The sequence below is a fragment of the Myotis daubentonii genome, chromosome 3 (genome assembly GCF_963259705.1).
Source record: "Myotis daubentonii chromosome 3, mMyoDau2.1, whole genome shotgun sequence".
Classification (NCBI taxonomy): Eukaryota; Metazoa; Chordata; class Mammalia; order Chiroptera; family Vespertilionidae; genus Myotis; species Myotis daubentonii.
Window position 1 is genome coordinate 90,570,233 of NC_081842.1, and position 21,010 is coordinate 90,591,242.

The 21,010-nt window shown below is 37.5% G+C and overlaps 1 protein-coding gene across 2 annotated transcripts in view; it reads right to left on the minus strand.

Moving 5' to 3' along the window:
- CADM2 (cell adhesion molecule 2) overlaps positions 1-21,010 on the minus strand; it is a 1,236,504-nt gene that overhangs the window by 130,227 nt on the left and 1,085,267 nt on the right. For both annotated transcript variants that reach the window (XM_059688077.1, XM_059688076.1), the window contains exon 7: positions 11,439-11,529. In XM_059688077.1, the coding sequence (XP_059544060.1) occupies positions 11,439-11,529 (91 nt within the window). The remainder of the gene's footprint in view (positions 1-11,438; positions 11,530-21,010) is intronic.

A 21,010-nucleotide genomic window follows, 5' to 3' on the forward strand; every position in this document is an offset into this window, starting at 1 on the left:
CATTTAGAGATAATTTCCTTTGAGAACATTTTGGGAAAATATGGACTATTTTGCCTTTAACTTTTAATTAATTGAGATCATTTTGTATTTCTCTAGATATCAGAACACAAAGAAATAAAAACATCCTAAATATCCTTTAACCTTCATTATCTAAGGACTGCCATTTCAAAAGTATCTATATGATAAGGAGACCCTTATGTTTATTCAGCCAATTGCTTTGGTGACATCTATATATATAGTATATATAAAGAGTCAGGGTCCTAAGGATCAAGGCTCAACCTAACATGGAGGTCAGTGCTGGGTTGCCCTGGCGACCAGCACTGACTGCAGCTGGTGCTGGGGCAGCAACCCAGCACTGACTGCTGAGGGGGCTGCGGATCAGGCCCAGAGAGAGGCCTGCAGAGAGAGAGGCAGGGTCTGATCTGCAGCCTCAGTGGCAGATGTTGATCAGCCACTGCCTCTCTCTTTCTCTCCCAGCTTCACCAGCAGCCATGCCTGTTTCTCTCCAAGCCTCCTCAGGGTCTGCTGATCAGGCCTGCCTCTTTGATCAGGCCCAGAGATGCTGACTGGCATAGAAACCGACCAATCAGAACCAAATCTGGGTGAAGTGCCAGGAGCCAATTGCTGCCTAGGAAGTGGAGCTTTTAACACTTTACTGGCATAGAAACTGACCAATCAGGACCAAATCTGGGTGAAGTGTGAGGAGCCAATTGCTGCCTAGGAAGTGGAGCTTTTGACACTTTACTGGCATAGAAACTGCCGGGAGCCGGTCCATCCTTGCTGTTTCAAGGGACTTGGCATATATGGCATACGGTTCTTAATATGTTTGCTCACCTTCTTGGCGCTGTGTTTTAACCAAGGTCATCTCTCTGAGAAAGGTTGAATCCCCAGGTAGGGATTTTCCCCTGAAGTTAGGGAGGGAATAAAACCCCTCAACTAAGTGCCAGGCGGGTAATTAATCACTTTAACTATGAACAATCATGCTTAAGCTACATAATCTTTACTCCCTGGAATGGAGATAAGAAACGCCCTAACCTTTGGAATAGAGATTGATAGGATTGGAATCAACTGGTATAAATACAGATGCAACAAGACAACAGACAGAATTCAGAAGACAGAACCTACACGGAACCTGGAGATGGAGGAGCTTCGCTGGAGAGAACATGGCAAGGGATCCTGGACTGAACCTGACTACAGAAATTGGCAAGAGAACCTGACTAGAACCTGGTGACCGAACCTGGCTAGAGATCTCAGACAGAACCTGGCTGAAGAACCTAGCGAGGGAACATGGCCATAGAACCTTGCTGGAGATCCGAAGCAGAGCCTCTCTGGAGATCCAGACCAGAACTTGACTGGAGATCCTGGCTGGAGATCCTGGCTAGGCTGCTGATCAACTGAACACTGTCTCCGTGTCCTTCCTTCTTCGCCGACTCCGTCTACGCCTTTGGGAACCCCTGGACCTGCTGGGGTTGGACCCCGGCATCTGGCGCCCGAACAGGGACCCCTAGGTAAGCGCCGCGCACTCGGGACGGATAGGACTCCACCATAGGAAAAGGGTGGATAGTCTTCGCCGACTCCGTCCACACCTTTGGGAACTCCTGGAAAAGGATTCCCCTAGGTAAGCCCCCCCCCATTGAGAACCCCCGCACTCGGGACGGATAGGAATCCACCAGGGTGCTACAGACCCCCCTATAGAGGATAAGTAGGGTAAGAAGGTGGATAGTACAGAACTTAGATTGAGAAGATGTGCCTTACTGAGTCCAAAGAAAGAAGACTCTGTATTGATTCTTAGATTGAGAAGATGTGCCTTATTGAGTCCAAAGAAAGAAGACTCTGTATTGATTCTTAGATTGAGAAGATGTGCCATACTGAGTCCAAAGAAAGAAGACTCTGTATTGATCTTTAGATTAAGAAGATGTGCCATACTGAGTCTAAAGAAATAAGACTCTGTATTTATCTTTTAACACATATGCTTGCTAGCAGAGGAATTAAGGTTACTCCCAGTCAGACAGAACGTTTTTATACAAGAAGTATGTCCATGCTTTTCTGAGGAAGGAAAAGTAAATGTAATGGCATGGGAGAAGGTAGGCCCAAGGAGCCTTATCCTTAACCCCACTGCAGCCTTTCTACCCTGGGAAAGTGCAGGATTGGCAAGCTCTCCCTGGGATGATAGATCAGGACTCAGGTAATAGCGGAAAGCACCAATCCTACTCTTAAAATGGATATAAGAGAGTATTTGAGGTTTTTCTTTTTAATGCCTGCTTTTAAAAAATAAAAAAGGGGGAATTTGCCGGGAGCCGGTCCATCCTTGCTGTTTCAAGGGACCTGGCATATATGACATACGGTTCTTAATATGTTTGCTTACCTTCTTGGTGCTGTGTTTTAACCAAGGTTACCTCTCTGAGAAAGGTTGAATCCCCAGGTAGGGATTTTCCCCTGAAGTTAGGGAGGGAATAAAACCTCTTAACTAAGTGCCAGGTGGGTAATTAATCATTTTAACTACGAACAATCATGCTTAAGCTACATAATCTTTACTCCCTGGAATGGAGATAAGAAACGCCCTAACCTTTGGAATAGAGATTGATAGAATTGGAATCAACTGGTATAAATACAGATGCAACAAGACAGCGAGGGACAGAACTCAAGAGACAGAGCTTAGAACAGAATTCAGAAGACAGAACCTACACGGAGCCTGGAGACAGAAGAATTTCGCTGGAGAGAACATGGCAAAAGATCCTGGACTGAACCTGACTATAGAACATGGCAAGAGAACCTGACTAGAACATGGTGACTGAACCTGGCTGGAGAACCTGGACAGAACCTGGCTGGAGAACCTAGCTAGGGAACATGGCTACAGAAGCTCGCTGGAGATCTGAAGCAGAACCTCCCTGGAGATCGAGACCAGAACTTGGCTGGAGATCCTGGCTAGGCTGCTGATCAACTGAACACTGTCTCCGTGTCATTCCTTCTTCGCCGACTCCGTCTACGCCTTTGGGAACCCCTGGACCTGCTGGGGTTGGACCCCGGCAAGAAACTGACCAATCAGGACCAAATCTGGGTGAAGTGTGAGGAGCCAATGGCTGCCTAGGAGGTGGAGCTTTTGACACTGGCATAGAAACTGACCAATCAGAACCTAATCTGGATGAACTATGAAGGGAGACCCTAAGGTAGGGGCTGAGGAGGGGTTTTAAGGGCAACAGCTATTTGGTGTAAGGTATAAGAAAGCAGTTCAATTTTTTAATGACCGGTTTGGCAGTATAGTGCATATGACTGGCTATCAGTCCAGATATAGGGATTATGTGTTTTTGTCTGCCAAGAGCATCTCTTCTTGCTGAAAAAGGCTTTTACCCCCATTTAAGCAATCCTATCCTATATAATCTATACTACTAAAAGAGTAATATGCTAATTAGACCAGGTCAACTGGCCATCTCTGGAAGTCTGACTTCCTTCTGAACAAAGCCATGGAGGTGGGGGCTGAGGCAGTTAGAGGTGATCAGGCTGGCAGGGGAGGGCAGTTGGGGGCGAGATCAGGTCGGCAGGAGAGGGCAATTAGGGGCGATCAGGCAGGCAGGCAGAGGCAGCTAGAGGTGATCAGGCAGGCGGGCAGGTGAGCAGTTAGAAGCCAGCAGTCCCAGATTGTGAGAGGGATGTCCAATCGCCAGGATAGAGCCTAGACCAATGGTCAGACATCTCCCAAGGGGTCCCCAATTGGAGAGGGTTCAGGCTGGGCTGAGAGAACCCCCTACCCCCGTGCATAAATTTTGTGCACTGGGACACTAGTATTAGCATAATATTCAACAAAAAAAGACATACTTTTGAGGAGTGTCTATTTTTAACTTTCTGCTTATTCTATTTACCCTGTAAGGCTTCCCATTATATTTGTGATGTTGGCATTGTGTTTCCATTGATATTGCTTTGTACTTGTGACCTGCAATCTTAATCTTCTTAAATATATATAAAGTTAAGATTATAGTATAACTGGCTTTTAAAAATGTATATAACAATAGCATAATTATACATATAATTATAATTCTAGGTAGAAACTATTTAGATATTTTTAGAAACACTTTATATAATATTTATATATACTCTCACAGGTTTAAACTTATATAACTGGTAATATTTTACAACTATTTGGTAAATGGGCTTTTTTAGTAGGTTAGGAAAACTCTCTTATTCTTGTCGACCTTACCAGGTTACTGTGAAAAATCAGTATTATTGGAAAACTGAAAACACTATAAACGATAAAACATAACCATAAGTGCTGTTAATTTTATTTTAAAAGGATATATTCCTAATGAGCTGTGTGATTGACAAAGGTCATGTAATCATCACAAGACTTATTATCCTCTACAAAATGGAAATAATTATGAGTCTTTGTAAACTTTTCACAACAGGATAGCGTGTTGTTTAAATAAGACAATCCCCATGAGTGAACTTGGAATTCTATGTCAAAACAAGGTGGTCAACATCACAGCTTGTGGACACTCACCTATTCATGAGCCATGCCATTCACTTAGTCCTGGTTGCTTAAGGCTTTCCATATCTCCTGCTTTAGTTTTCTGTCAAAACTCACTAACAGAGTAGTCCCATCATCCCAGCAGAACTACTCTAGAGTGCAGCCTTTTCCACATTTGTTGAACCCAAACTCATTCTCTACCCCATCCAATTCCTTCCAAGTTTTCTAAAAAATGTTCTGCCTTAACATTATGAAAGTGCCATCCCATGGCTTGGGATGGTAGTTTCTCACTTCTAGCTATATTTTTTACAGGGTTCATGCCTCTTCCTCTCTTCTTTCAGCTCATAATTCCTATTTAACTTCAACAAAAATAGCTATAAGTATACCACTATTTTATGGCAAGTGGATAGTGGGGAAGGCTGTGCATGTGTGGGGACAGGGGTATGTACTTAGGAACTCTGTACTTTCCACTCAATTTCACTGAACCTAAAATTACTCTAAAAAATAAGATATTAATTAAAAAGATATTTGACATGGTTTGGTGACTTGTTCAAGACCACTCAGGCAAAAGATATTTGTAATTCAAATCTAGTTTTATATTTCTCTTTCTACTTCACCACACAACTGTGCTGAAGAGCATGACAGCTTAGGCATTATATCTAAAAATAAACAGCAACCTGATTATTAATTATATGGCTTTCAATAACATAGATGGCAGGTGAGAAACATATATCATAAAATTAACACCTGTTATTTATTAGGTTAACCAATATACAATTACTATTATTTTAGAGCAATTTCCCCCAAAATTCATATTTTGTCTTGTTTTGGCCTAAAACATTTCACTATTGATGATAACTTGCTTTTTGTTTGTTTGATTATTTTTCAGAGATCCAGACCCCACCACAGAACTACCAACTCAGAACCTCTCGGCTGGAGACTGGGACTGAGGAAGGGAGAGTATTTCAGAGAGGAAGGGATGGGGAGAGAGAGAAAGAGAAACATCAATGAAAAGAGAGAACCATTGGCTGCCTTATACACACACACTTCTGGGGATTGAACTTGCAATCTGACTCTCAACCACTGAACCATACAGGCTGGGCGATAACTTGCCTTTTTTAACTCCCAGTGTGTTTTTGTTTTATCATTTCCTCTGGCTGTGATTAGGTTGTATGGCAATTAGTAAATAACAAGTGATTGGCAAAAAAGTATATACTAGAAAACTGACTTTATATAAAACCATTTTGCCTTAATTTGAATCTCATTTTTTAATCTCTATTATGCTAATGGAAAGTTCATCAATATGTTCTTAGATGTCTTTTTAAATTCTTGATCATTTCAAAAATGGTTGTGTGGTGGCTGCGCTTACACACCTCACTAGTTGTTACGCAATATGTGATCTGTCTTCCTAAAGATTAAAATCTTTCTTTTTGTACAGAATGGGGATCTATGATTTACATATACTAAATTAATGACAAGAACACAAGAAAAAATTGTGGCTACCAGAAGGTAAAAGATAAACATTGTGCTGGATACACAGAAAAATTTATCAATACCTATAATAATTTTATTTTATAGGATAAATGCCAAATACGTACACGTTGAACTGAAAATGTCCCATTGCTTTGCTGATGTATATTTAAAAAGTGTTAAACATTGGGTTAAAATGAGTGATAATTCTTTGTTTATAGCATGTGAGGTACAATTCCACACCATTTAAGGTCATGACTTGAATGTAACATAACAGCTTTCCCTGCACCTCTCTCTCTACTTCTATAAATGGAGAATGCTGCTTCCTGAAAGCTGTCTGGGAATTCAGCCAAAGAAAGAAGAAGGTTGCAAAGACTCTGGGGACTTGAAAGAAGAGTGGTTGGCATTAGCTTGGTCCTCACTTTAAACTAAAATTAAAACAATAGACAGACAAGTACAGTAATCTCTCTTTTAAGGAAAGAATAGAATGCTTCTATAGTAATGTCGAGTGGCACAATTTGGTCCTGGCCCAAGTTATGCAGCTGTTCAACGGGAAAACAGCAAAAGGCTTCAGTCCAAAGCGGGCAAATAAGGCACGATTGTCTATAAACAGTCACTGGGGCCCTCACATTTAGAACAAAGAAAACAACATTAGCATACAGAACAGCAGGTTGGGAACATGAGAATCAGCACAAGTTGAGTGAGCCACGCTATCATCTGTGATTTAAACAAAAGATAGTAACCATGAATAACTCACCCTTGAGGAAATCATAAATTGGTCAAACATTTTGAAAGGAATCATAAACATTTGGTCATGGATTAAAAATATTATTTAAGTCAGCTACGAGATGTAAAGCATCATATATCCATTATCTATTTCTGATTCCCACCTGCTCATTAAAGGTGGATCAAGTAAGTGGAAAGATAATAGAAATCAAGTGTTTTGGTAGCCAATCAGAAGCTGAACTACAATGTTGCTTCTCAGTGTTTCCATGATAACAAAATGGGGAGTCAGGTGTAATAGTTCCAAGGTAATGGAGTGGAAATTTGGCAGTAAAATAGGAAACTGGAACCTGGCCTTTAGGTATTGTGATATCACATCTTTCATTTTTACTCCCACACTTTTTAGGCTTTTTTGATCATATCTTGAAATATGAACAGCCTTTATGTTATTATTTGTTTTATAACTTCTGTTTGACATAAATTTATTTCCTTATTTCTCTTCCATTTTTTTATTCACTTTCTAAAATGGGTGATCCTCCCATTATCTTTGCTTCACCACCACCTACTATTTCCCTGATTAATCCACTTCAATTTGCCTTCTGTTTTCTCTGTTCTAGTGAGACTATTTTCTTTATGATCACTAAGATTTCCTTCTGGGAAAATCCAATGGTTTCTTTTCAATCTCCCCTTGTCTTTTTGTCCTATCTGCCTCATCTGGCACTGTTGGAGATACAATATAAACTAAAGAGAGGGTAGAAATTAGACTGTCTTTAAAGGAATTAATGCCTACATTTATTGGAAGTGATAGTTACTTTGAAACTCAGAAGAATGAATTTTAAGAATATTAGGAAGGACATAAGTAAACCAATTATCTAAAGGCAGCAAGGAATGTTGGCAATACCTTTAATATCAATGGCCTGGCAGATTACAAGGGAAACAAAGGGTAAAAATGAAGTTGGGAATGAGAATACTATATAAGAAAATAACTTTATACACATTTACTTCTGTAACACAGCATATAGAAGACAACATTGGGACCTATGAGGATAAAGACAAAACAAAATGACAATTTTAGCCCTTGTGGAGTGGAGCTTATGAGGTAATTGCCAGGCGATACTATACTAATTAGAGTTGGTTTTTATTTTTTATATATGGCTGTAAGCTCATACTAGAAACAGTCAGGTTGGTAGGAATTTGGCAAGTTTTGAAAAAAGGGGATAGATACAGAAGAAAGTCTGATAAAAGAGGATGGCAAGAGTAAATGTGTCTTGAGACTGGCTACTTCGTCACCTTCAAGCTTCTGTGGGTTGAACTGCAGTGCTGAACATTATTGTACATCCTCGTTTTCCAAAAGTTACTTTGGATAACATAACTGACAATTTAGACTCAGCAATGGAAGTAGCAGAAAATAGCTGAAAGAATATGAACTTTGGACAATGATTGAACTATGTTTAAATCCTAACTCATCCACTTTAAATTTGGATGAGTCAGGAAAATTTGGTTTACATTTGGTGAGATTTGGTTTTCTCCTATGTAAAATAAGGAGAGTTTCTTATTTATTTCACCTATTTGCAAAGTCAGGATCTTTCTGAGAAAGAAAACATTTTCTATTTTCTAAACTTCTGGAGTCTTTGTGTTCTTTACATAAATACATAAGTGAAAGATGATTATACTTTTCATTCATTTACAGTGTAGAAGAGGGTTACACAGACAACCTTATTTCCAGGTTGCTGAAAGAGACCCTCAATATGCACATCCATCCAACCACAGCTCAGCTAATAGAAATGAACTACTTAACATATCTAATTACATCGACCTCACAATCTCATTATTCACATGAAATGCTGTTTCTACTGTGCAGATTGAATATTGAGTCAAAGAGTAGATCATTGACAGGTAATTGGATGCTGTTTGAACAGGGATATATTTATTTCCAAGCGTTCTGAATACTATGTTTCCCATCCTTTCCTCATTTAATTGCATAAATTGTATATTTTCTCCAAGTGTACATACATGTACTTGGGGGCAGAACTATAGAGAGAAGTTAAAATCATAAATCCTTTGCTATACCCGGATCTTGATCATGTTCCTTCACATCTCAATATGCTGACCTCTGAGGTTGTAAGGGAGAATGGAAACAAACAAACAAAACAGAAGCATAAAAAAAAAGAGGGAAGGGGAACAGAAAGAGTCAGAAAATAATACATGGAAGGAACAGGAGTGAAGATGGGAGGGAGAGTGGGGAAGTTTCTGGTGTTAGGTACACAGGTTCAGCAGTAAATAGATTAGGATTTAAATATGTGTAAAGTTGACTAGGGTCTACTATACTTCTTTCCCTATATAAAGTACTCAACTTGTAGCCATAAGCTTTTGTTGAAACTTTAATACTAGAATGCACTGCCACATTTGATAGCATACTGTAGAAGAAAAATGTTTTATATAAGCAATTTAATCTTATCAGAAGTTAAGAACTACTAAAGTGAATTGTGCAGGGTATATCCAGTAAAGCTACTAAGAAAAATGTTTTTTTTTTTAAAGATATAAAACACTTTAAATGTTTCTTATAATATAAAATAAATTGATATACTAATTCACAATATGTTCTTTAAATCTGCATGTTTACATGTCTAGGAAATAATTACTGAATGAAAGCAGTTTTAAAATACCAAAACTGTAATAAAGTCAGAATGGCTATCATCAACAATTCAACAAACAACATTTGTTGGTGAGGATGTGGAGAAAAGGGAACCCTAGTACACTGCTGGTGGGAATGCAGACTGGTGTAGCCACTGTGGAAAAGAGTATGGAGTTTCCTCAAAATATTAAAGATAGAACTACCATTTGACCCAGTGATACCACTTCTAGGAATATATCCTAAGAAACCTGAAACACCCCTATGTTCATAGCAGCACAATTTATGATAGCTAAGATTTAGAAACAGCCCAAATACCTATCAGCAGATGAGTGGATAAAAAAGCTGTGGCACATTTACACAATGGAATATTATATAGTGGTAAAAAAGAAGGAACTCTTACCACTTGCAACAGCATGGATGGACCTGGAGAGCATTATGCTAAGTGAAATAAGCCAGATAAGTATCACATGATCTCACTCATATGTGGAATCTAATCAACAAAATAAACTGATGCATAAAATAGACCCAGAGACATAGAACCATGGAAAAGACAGATGAATATCAAAGGAAAGGTGGGGGTGGGTAGTGGGTGGAAATCAGGAAACTTATATGCATACTAGAGGCCCTGTGCACGAAAATGCATGCACTGGGAGGGGGGGTCACTCAGCCCTGCCTGCGCCCTCTTGCAGTCCAGGAGCCCTTGGGGGATGCCCACTGCTCCCCAAGGGATTGGGCTTAAGCTGGCAGTCAGACATCCCTCTGGCAGCCCAAGAGCCCATTAGTTGAACATCCTTGGCGCTGCACTGGCCAGCCATGAGCTGGCTTCTGGCTGAGTGGATCCCTCCACTGCCCCGTGGAAGTAAATTGAGCACCAGGGGGCGCTCTGGCATTGAGCATCTTCCCCCTGTTGGTCAGTGCACGTCTTAGAGACCGGTCATTCCAGGTCTTCTCGCCATTAGGGTCAATTTGCATATTAACCTTTTATTATATAGGATATGCATATTTTATGGACAAAGACAATATTGTGGTGAAGGTCTTAAAGGGGCAGGTGCCTGGTGGAGGGGGTCAATAGAAAAAAAAAGGAAGGGGACATCTGTAATACTATCAACAATAAATATTAAAGTAAGAATGTATGAATATGCTTAATGTGTTAAAAAGTACAATATCATACAACTGAGGATGTTCACATTTCAAACTTCTGCCTTAAAACTCTTTTAGAAAAATTTCTCATGGATACTATGTAATTTACACTTAAATAACAAATATTCTTAGAAAAACAATCATAATTACTTTGCACAAAAGGTTTCCCATATAGTTATATACAGAAAATAATTAAATCTCTCTTCTTAATATTTAAACCAAAATATAACTCAATTGAAAGTTTTAAAAAATCAAATAAATTACTTATCTCTGCACCTAGACTATTGCTATATTAAAATGATCAAATGGCTTTCAAATAATCTTTGAATAATCCCTATTTGGATAATCTATACTGATTTGATTTTTGTAGAAATAGTAGACTTTCAGAGTTTTCTGTTTAAAAACATGAATGTTAAACAGTATAATTTTAGAGTTGAAGGGATGTTAGGACTCATATTCTAATAATGAAATAGTTTACAATTGAAAATGTTGAGTTTATGACCCCTTTCATTCACCTTCCCTCCAAGTATTATCACATTCACAAATCATGTGTTGTGGAGCTGCTACATAAGAAATGTAGAGTTGATTTATCTTATTAAGGAAATGCTTCCCCATCTAACTTTAAAACTTGGGCATATTTTGACGATGCTTCAATATTTTCAAAATTTTTCATGGGAGAACTAAGCTCAGCAATGTGCAACTGTTATCAATCTGATGATATGAACACTGACTGATTAAGCCTACACTTCTTTCAGGTTGAAATATCTTCCGGGGGGGGGGGGGGGAATCACAGCTGGAAACCTTCCCAGAAACTTCACTAGATGACAAAGAAACAGACCAATCTTCCACAGACACTTAATGAAGACGTGTTTGTGGGGAGGGTGTTCTGGTATAGAGATCACTTTGCCCACCAAGAAAAGACAAAAGCAGTGGATTTCTGTAGTTAAAGTCTGCAGTCAAAGCAGAATAGAAGCAAAAGTGAAAAACGCCATTGCTCATTAAATCACTTACAGTGGTTTTCCTTTGGATTCACAAGTCAAAATTAAAGGCTGTCCTTCTTGTGGAAAAGGAGTGGATGGTATAATCTTAACTGATGGTGTATCTAGAAAAAAATGAAAAGGTCATTAAGCATGTAAACTATACATTTAGAAATTGTATATCATGCTTCATGTTCATGCACTTTCTTATAATGGTGTCTTTTTAAAAGGGATTTCTTAGATTTGGTGAAACAGAGTATGTCATTTTAAGAAGCTACTATCCTGTCCATGAAAAGCTAACAAAAATATCTGAATATCTCATGAACACCACTGCTGTAATATTTCTGAAATCTGAATTTAAAAGAGAAATTGTAAAAACTGGTTCAGATGAATATCAAGCATTTCATCCAATTGTTTCTTCAACTATTTATAGATGGGTAGAAGTACCATTATTATGGACTGAACACATTTATTTGCATTTGAATAACAACCCATTCATTGTTGCAGGAATACCAGAAACATAATAAGGAAGTCAAAAAGAACTCAAGATCAACTTCTGTCTCACAGCATTGTGCAGAATATTTTTGAAAATGCAGTAATCTGGTACTCAGCACATGTCGCTTGCTCTAAAGTACAGTTAGCAAGTCATTTGACATAGTTACTAAGATTAATACTAAAAGTTAACTTTTTATTGTGTATGTTAAAATATAATTGTTATAAAATTATTTATTTCCATTAGGCAATAAAGTCATCCCTAGTGAAAAAAGATTCATGAATACTTTAAGACATTTATAGTTATAACTTTATGTCCTGTAATACTTTTTAATAAACACAAAGATGGAAGACATGGAAAAATGGAAAATAAGCTAAAGGAAGGAGACAATGTAAACACTTTCATTTCTTTCTGAGAGGCTGCTAAGTCCTCACATTGTGTTTCCCACAGTCAACATGGAATTGCCTCCTCCTCTTGTCTCCACAATAAACAACATAGGCTCCGAGCATTCCTGATAGTCAAAAATTATTCTCATCATTGCCTTAGTTGTAATGGAAGAACAGAACTACCTTGGAGCTATATACATTCTATGACTTTGAAGTTATTTAAATAAGTATCAATCAAGTGTGTAAACTTTAGATTAAAATTTTATTTCAGATTTGTCACATATAGAAAAATAAAGCATGATCCTTTACAAGACCTTACACTTATAAATTATTTGTACTTTTTAAACTTATTCTTTCTCAGCCATTTAAACAAGAAAATACATTTAAGGTAATCAATGATAATATCCAGGTTACAAACAGGCATTCCATATACATCATGGTAAGTAATTGCAGTGTAAAATTACCCAGGAAGAAAAATAATTTGAAGACTATGACACATACTTATTATATTTTTAACTAGAGGCCCTGTGCATGAAAATGCATCCACTGGGAGGGGTTCCCTCAGCCCAGCCTGCGCCCTCTTGCAGTCTGGGAGCCCTCGGGGGATGTCCAACTAACGGCTTAGGCCGGCTCCTTGTGGGGAGCCGGCCTAAGCCGTCAGTCAGACATCAGCACTGCCACAGAGGCAGGAGAGGCTCCTGCCATGGCCTCTGTGCTCCCCAGCAGTGAGCCTGGCTCAGGGCTTCTGGCTAAGCTGCGCTCCCCCTGTGTGAGCACACCTACCACCATGGGGCGGCTCCTGGATTGAGCGTCCACCCCCTGGTGGTCAATGTGCATCATAGTGACAGGTTGTCCAGCAGTCTGGTCAATTTGCATATTAGCCTTTTATTAAATAGGATTCGTAGAATAAAATAATAAAAAATTAAATATAATTTACTAATTTTTCAATTATCACCATAATTAGTGACTAGAATGATCATATACTATTATTCAAAGTAGAACATTTTTAAAAGGGAAGGGACCATATTAACAACTAAGCAAGGTAAGAGCTGTGAGCCAGAATAATTCTGGGCAAACTGAGGTGTATGGTCTTTTGAAATTTGACTATGCATACATATAGCAAAATTTTATTTCCTTTTGACAATTTAAAACTAAAAATCTTTATTTCTAGAAATAAAGGTGGCAGAAGAAAGATTAGAAAAATTATTTTGGAAAATAAAATTGTGTTAATTGGGGTGACTATGATGGTTAACTTTATGTGTCAACTTGACTTCATCATGGGGTGCCCAGATATTTGTCCACACATTTTTATAAGTATTTCTGTAAGAGTGCTTTTGGAAGAGATTAATATTTATTTTTTTGTTTTTAATTCAGTTTACTTTCAATATTATTTCGTATTGGTTTAAAGGGTATGCCATAGTGGTTAGACAATCATATCCTTTACAAAGTGTTCCCCCAATATTGCCAGTGCCTACCTACCATCATGCATTGTTATCACAATATAATTAACTATATTCCCAATGCTGTATCTTACATTCTTGTGACTATTTTCTAACAACCAATTTGTACTTCTTAATCTGGAGGAGATTAATATTCAAATTGCAGACTTAATAAAGCTGATTGCATCTGGGTCTAATCAGTTTAATGTTTGAATAGAATAAAAAAAAAGCTGACTCTCCCCCAAGTAGGAAATAATTCCTCCTGTCTGATGGCTGTATGTTAAAGCACTGGCTTTTTTGGGGCCTTTAGACTTGACCTAAAACATCTTGGGTCTTGAGCCCGCTGGCCTTCAGACTGAAATGACATCAATTCTGGTTCTCAGGTTTTTGAACTCAGAATGAAACTAAATAATTTGTTCTTTTGGTCTCTTGCTTGCTGACTCGGCCTGAAGATCTGGAGACTTGCCAGCCCACATAATTATGTGAGCCAATTCTGTGTGTGTGTGTGTGTGTGTGTGTGTGTGTGTGTGTGTGTGTATTTATCTGGTTAGTTGTGTTTCTCTGGGGAACACTAGCTAAAAGAGAAAGAAGGACATTAAAAAAGTGTGTTATTGAGCAGATTACACCAGGGGCAACTGGGGTTCAGTCCTGCTGTGGAACTCTGAGAAACAATGTAGGGCATGCATCACACTTTTTTTCCTAGATGAGCAGGGCATGAGAGTATTTAGGGAATATTTACCAATTCTCATTAGTACCTGGTGGAGGATTGTCCTGGAGGGAGGTGGGCGTGTTATCTCCCTGGTATTCCTGGTGGACTTGGTGCAAAGAAATGGTGTGTGTCAAAGGGATATGGGAAAGTGTCTGTTTCATTAAAGTAAAATATATAGTGGCAGGTAGCTATTAGAATAGAGGAAAACAGAACATGGTCTGATTTCTCTTAGCTCTGTCCTTTTTAATTTAAATAGTTATTATCAGAGATGAGAACATATATAACAAATAGTACCCTGAAGTATGGTTCAGCATTCCCTTTAGATTCAAAATACAAAATTCAGTAAATAAGTAAATTCCAAAGCAGATAATATGCTTAACATGTAGTTCTATGAAATGTTTATGAATACCACCAAATAACCCCTAAGTTACCAAACTCAAGGGATATAGTATAGTACTCTTTTATTTCACATCAGAATCTTGGTATGAAATAAAATGTTGATTAGACTCAAATGTTGATTAGACTCTATTACTAAAAATTATCTTTAGATTTCTCTAATAATGTTCCTCCACCCTACCCATCCCCAACATTTCTGATTCAACTCTAACATTTCTAGTTATTCTTTCTCAGATTCTGTTCAGTTGTCTCCTTTTATTTACCTTTAGATATTGAGATCACTGAGAATGGTATTAACAATCTATTGTCACATAATTCTCCCTCAGTCCTTTCAGCCACACCCAACTTATTAGTTTCTATCTATTCACCAATCACTCCCAAGTTTATATCCCAGAGCAGTTCTGCACTACATGCTACATTATGTGTATGGAGCACCTATATGACATGTCCACTTGAATGTCTGAAAGACACAGCACATTTGATATGTCCAAAATGAATTCAAAGCCTGTAACCCTCCCCATATAGTCCTATTCTAGGAATCTCTATTCCAAAGACACCACCAGCCTCTACTCAGTTATATACAACAGATACCTCTTGTTTCCTTATCTTTTCTAAACCAATGAACTAATCACATCTGGTTGATATACCTCCTAAATAATTTTCAAATCTCATTTCTTTTTTGATTGCTTCACAACCACTTCTTTTATCTACTTTACCATACTAGTGAATGATCTCCCTTGTACCAATTTTTCACCCCTCATACTTCTAGAACTAAATAAGCTTGTCTCCGCAAAACATGACTCTGATAACATAAATTTTCTGGTTAAAATCTTATGTGGTTAATCTTTGCTTTTAGGATTCCAAGCAAAATAATTAGTATAGCCTTGCTAAGGACAACTATTCATTACCCCCAAATTGGGTCAGATACCTCTGCTACATGTTAGCTTTTTCATCTTGTGTAATTTTCAAAGTCGCTGCTGTATCCTCAGTGTCTGCAGAGTGCTTTATACAAAATCTGTGCTTAGTAAATAAATTCTTAAATAAATGAACACACAAATTTGTATACATCTTATCAGTATGGTACATTAATTCTGAAATATTAGAAAAATAATTGAAATTTATTGGCATCTGATGTATGTAAAATTACTCTTAAGTATTCCTAGCACAAACCTTAGGTTGACTTTTACTCTAATCTCATATTTAATTTAATTAAATGGCTATTACTGACTCTCTTCCTAGTAGAATTTTTTTGCATTAGATAACATTAGTTAACAACTTTCCATGATTATTAAGTGAATTTTTTTAATTCAAATACTGCATACTAATTATTTCTCCTCATCTTTTACAGGGAAAGAACTCAATTTTAACATGGCTGCTTTATCTACCACATTTTGAGCATTCAAGATTCAAGATCTTAACATATTCAGTTGTGTGTCTCCAGATCTGAACAAAATGTCTGATAGATTGTAAGTTTAGCACAAGCACATAAAATAGGTATATATCCATTTATTAAAAAATCATATTTTAGTACTTAATAGTAAGCAAACAAAATATTCATATTTTAAAAGCATAGCTGAAACCAGTTTGGCTCAGTGGATAGAGCATCGGACTGCAGACTGAAAGGTCCCAGGTTCGATTCCGGTCAAGGGCATGTACCTGGGTTGCGGGCACATCCCCAGTAGGAGATGTGCAGGAGGCAGCTGATCGATGTTTCTCTCTCATCGATGTTTCTAACTCTCTATCTTTCTCCCTTTCTCTCTGTAAAAAATCAATAAAATATATTTAAAAAAATAAAAATACATTTAAAAAAGCATAATATTTCCTTTAAGACTTTTGCAGGAAAAAATATTTTTTAGACTCCGGTTTTAAAATTGTATAAATATGAAAGCACACTTTTTTCTTAACTATTAATTTTTACTTACCTAAAAAAATTAGAGAGAAGCGCAATTGCTCTCAAAAGATACATTGATAGGGACATATTGTTATTTTCTTATTCAAAATTTAACAGGAAGTAAGACTACTTCCTGTTCTATTTGAATGATTCAGGATTTGAATCAAAGTAAATATATGGCTCCAGTAGAATGGATTTTCTATATCTTTACCATAATTTTAGAAAAAGAAAAGATTTAATAAAGATACTATTAAATCATCTAATGGACAATTTTGCTTGGCAGTGTCTGGCGGCATTTCTGTTTGTTATAGTGTGGGGAGAGTCCAGGGAGTACCATCAGCCTTTAGTGGACTGAGGCCAGAGTGCTGCTGAGCATTCTACAGTGCACAAGACAGCCCTGCACAACAAAGCATTGTCTGACCCAAAGTCAACAGTGCCCACCCCTGAAATACTTACATTTACTCTATTCATGACCTATCATTCTCTTCCTTGTTACAACAAATTGGGAACTATTAGAGAACAGTGAAGTTGTGCGCATTTATATGGGACTAGAGGCCCGGTACACACAAATCATGCACTCAGGGGTGGGGGGAGTCCCTCAGCCCAGCCTGCACCCTCTCAGAGTCAGGGAGCCCTCAGGGGATGTCTGACTGCCTGTTTAGGCCCACGGTCAGACATCCTTAGTGCTGCTGCAGAGGCAGGAGAAGCTCCTGCCACCGCCACTGAGCTCACCAGCCATGCACCCTGCTTCTGGCTGAGCAGCGCTCCCCCTGTAGGAGCACACTGACCCCCAGGGGGCAGCACCTGAGTGTCTGCCCCTAATAGTCAGTGTGCGTCATAGTCACTGGTCATTCAGCCGTTCTGTTGATTTGCATATTAGTCTTTATTATATCGGATGCTTGGTCTTTTCTCAGATCTTAGTTTACTTGTATAATGAAAGGAATGCTGAATACTCTGACTGAGGCCATTGTGATACATCCCTGAAATAACAATCTTTAAAACAAATTCTATCCACATTTCAAGGTCTACCACTTTTGACATACAAGAGTTAACTGAAACCATTTCAGCCACAGTCCTACACTGTTCATTTCCTCCATGTAAGACATACCAACTTATTTTTCTTGTTTGCAAATTTGAAATAAAACTCCAACCTCACTTTCCTTTTAATTCCTAAAATTCTTTTCATAATGTTCAAAATGATCAGGCACTTTTCTTTTAATGACCTCTTAAATTCCTTTTAATGCTACTGAAACATTACTGTTGTGGTGATAATTTATTCTTTTCAACAAATAGGTATTAATTCCTATGTGTACAAGATCCATTATTACTACTACTATTCAACTGCTATACATCCACAAATATAGGAATCCATAGGAATTTTGTCCCAATGAGAAAGATAAATCATGTATCATTTAAAATATTGCAACGTTTAAAAATGAAAGCAACATAGCATTCTGATGAAGTATTATGGGAGTCATTTAAGAAGAGATTATACATGTTAGTCAGAAACAAAGAAAGTTTCCTAGAGAAGTGGCCCTTCCAACAATTTATAGAATGCATAGATTTGAACTGGTGGAATTATTCCAGAGGGGGAAAAAAGGGAGAGAACTCAAGGCAGACTTGGATAAAGAGTTGACCTAGAGAAGAATATGGGCTAGTTAGGAGGATTTGAGAAATGCTGTAAAGTATCGGGCACCTTATCTTAAAAGGGGTGCTGAGAGCAGCATTTTATGAGATATATTAAAAGCCTTGAATGTTAGGCTGGAGTTTGACTATCAAATAAAAGCAAGAAGAAATCTCCTTAAGTTTTCGACCAAGTGATTATCAGGCTCAGAACTAAGTTTTAGAGATCTATTTGGCCATGTGTAAAACTGAATGGATCAGGGAGCAACTGGAAACCAAATATCTCTATTATAAAGTTGAACCACAGGAAGATCTTCTGGAGAAGACAAGGTAGCAGTGAAATTACAGACAGTAAATGTTTCCATATTTTTGTTTATATTCTACTTCATAAATCATTTAAATTGTAAGCTCTACGGTGCATAATTTTAAGTGCATTTTCTCTATATTCCACTTATTATCCTTACTTACATCTTAGTTTCAAATCCTTGTTTCTCCAATATCTTATTTAAGTTATTATAATTAACTGTAAAATATTCAGAAATAAAGAAATTTATAATCTAGAAATTTATGATAACCCAAACAACAAAATAAATAAAATCTAGAAGTTTATCAAATGGAATTTATTTTGTATTAATGGCCTGATAAAGTGATATAAATTGCTGTTTTGATTTAATGTTGCTGATAGGTTAGTTTTGCTTTGGAGGGCTGAAAGAAATTTATCTTTTTGATAGCTTGAGCGCTAAAGATGGATTACTTAGGAAAAGGCATCAGAAAGTCATTTGTTGAATTTCATCATTAGGTAGGGCATTTGGACACTTCTAAAAGTTCTTTAAAAAAGGGAGGGGCTCCATATCAGCATTTAAAAAAGAATATGAGAAATCAAAATCCATTGTGGTCCCAAACATTTCAAGCTGAATAAACGAGAAACTGCAGATGGGAGAAACTAAGGCTCGGAAAGGTACAAGGAAACATAGCAGTTATGTGTAGAACCTGATACAGAACTCAGGCCATTGGATTCCTGACCTGGGCTCTTTCCTGAATGTAGTGCTTCCCATTCACATTGCCAAACAGCCAAACAAACAAACAAACCCTCAGTTGTCTATGAGAGTTATGGTGGGATTTTCTTCTTCTCTAGTTGCTCTGGATTCTTCAGTTGGCCACCATTGAGGGATTCCTGCTGCAGCGCTTTGCAGCTAGACTGGGAGCGGTCCTTGGGCTGCATCTTAAAGCTGTTCATGTTTTTTTATACAATTTTAAATAAACACTATCAAAGGCACCATGCAATAAATTCATCATGGGGACAGAAAAAGAAATAGTAAATAATGAAATGAACACATGAATGCAAAGTTGTTTTAGTTTTTATAAATCTGCCATGGAAGGGTTTATGCTTTCAATGTTGATTTAACAAACATGCAACAATAATAGGCATTGCATAGGTTAAGTCGAATGTAATGACAGGTAAAACTATGCAGCTTGCCCTAACCGGCTTGGCTCAATGGATAGAGCCTTGGCCTGCAGACTCAAGGGTCCCAGGTTCGATTCCTGTCAAGGGCATGTACCTTGGTTGCGGGCACACCCCCAGTAGGGGGTGTGCAGGAAGCAGCTGATTGATGTTTCTCTCTCATTGATGTTTCTAACTCTCTATCCCTCTCCCTTCTTCTCTGTAAAAAAAATCAATAAAATATATTTTAAAAAAATAAACAAAACAACAACCAAAAAAAAAAAAAACAAAAACTATGCAGCTTGGTGCAGAGTTATCTTAGTTCGTGTTTGCCAATCATTGGGTCTATTTTTATTTCACACGTTATCTAATCTTTAAAATGTCACCTTCCATACCATTTTGGTAAACATCTGAAAGTGCAAAATCATCATCATAAAAAGGTAATTATAAAAGTTAAATAAAACAGTAACTGCATACTTACAAGACATAGTTTCCAGGAATTTTCTCCTTTAGGATGATGACATTTTACTTGTAGTTTTTATGAATGGAAAGAAAAATATATTTAAGGAATGCTTTTATTTTCTTGATATCAATAAATATGTTTGACTTATATCAGTGATAGTGAATAGTATGTTTCCTAGGCAAAATCACAAATAAAACAATCTCTTTATATTATTTGTACTTATATTATTTTCATTCTCAAGCTTTTCCATTTTCCTCCACAATATATAGACCTAATAGGAAGTATTAGCTAGACCTCTTTGTATTCATAAGAAATAATATATTACTTCTCTATTAAAAAACAATACTAAAAAGCCAAGCATTTATGATGCATTATCTGATTTAATGCTTTCCAAAAAAATAAAGTAGGTATATTTTCCAGAGGAGCAAATTGAGTTTTAAGCTAAGTAGTATGAAGTCATAAAGAAGAGCTTGAGTTCCAACCTATCCTTATCTGACTTCAGAACTTCAACTTTAAAATATGCAATATTGATTTTCAAGGTCACACTGCATTCAAAATATAATCTGTGAAGAAGTTTATATTTCACCCCGGAGATGCCAGCCTGTATTTGGACACTAAACATTGTAGTCTTGTAAAAGCACAGCCCAGCCCTCTGTGGACACAGGTAACGTATTGCCTCAAACAATCGATAGACTCCGCCACCCACAAATGGCTCCAGTGTCAGCCACCTAGACTTAAAACAAAAAACTAAATAGCAAATTACAA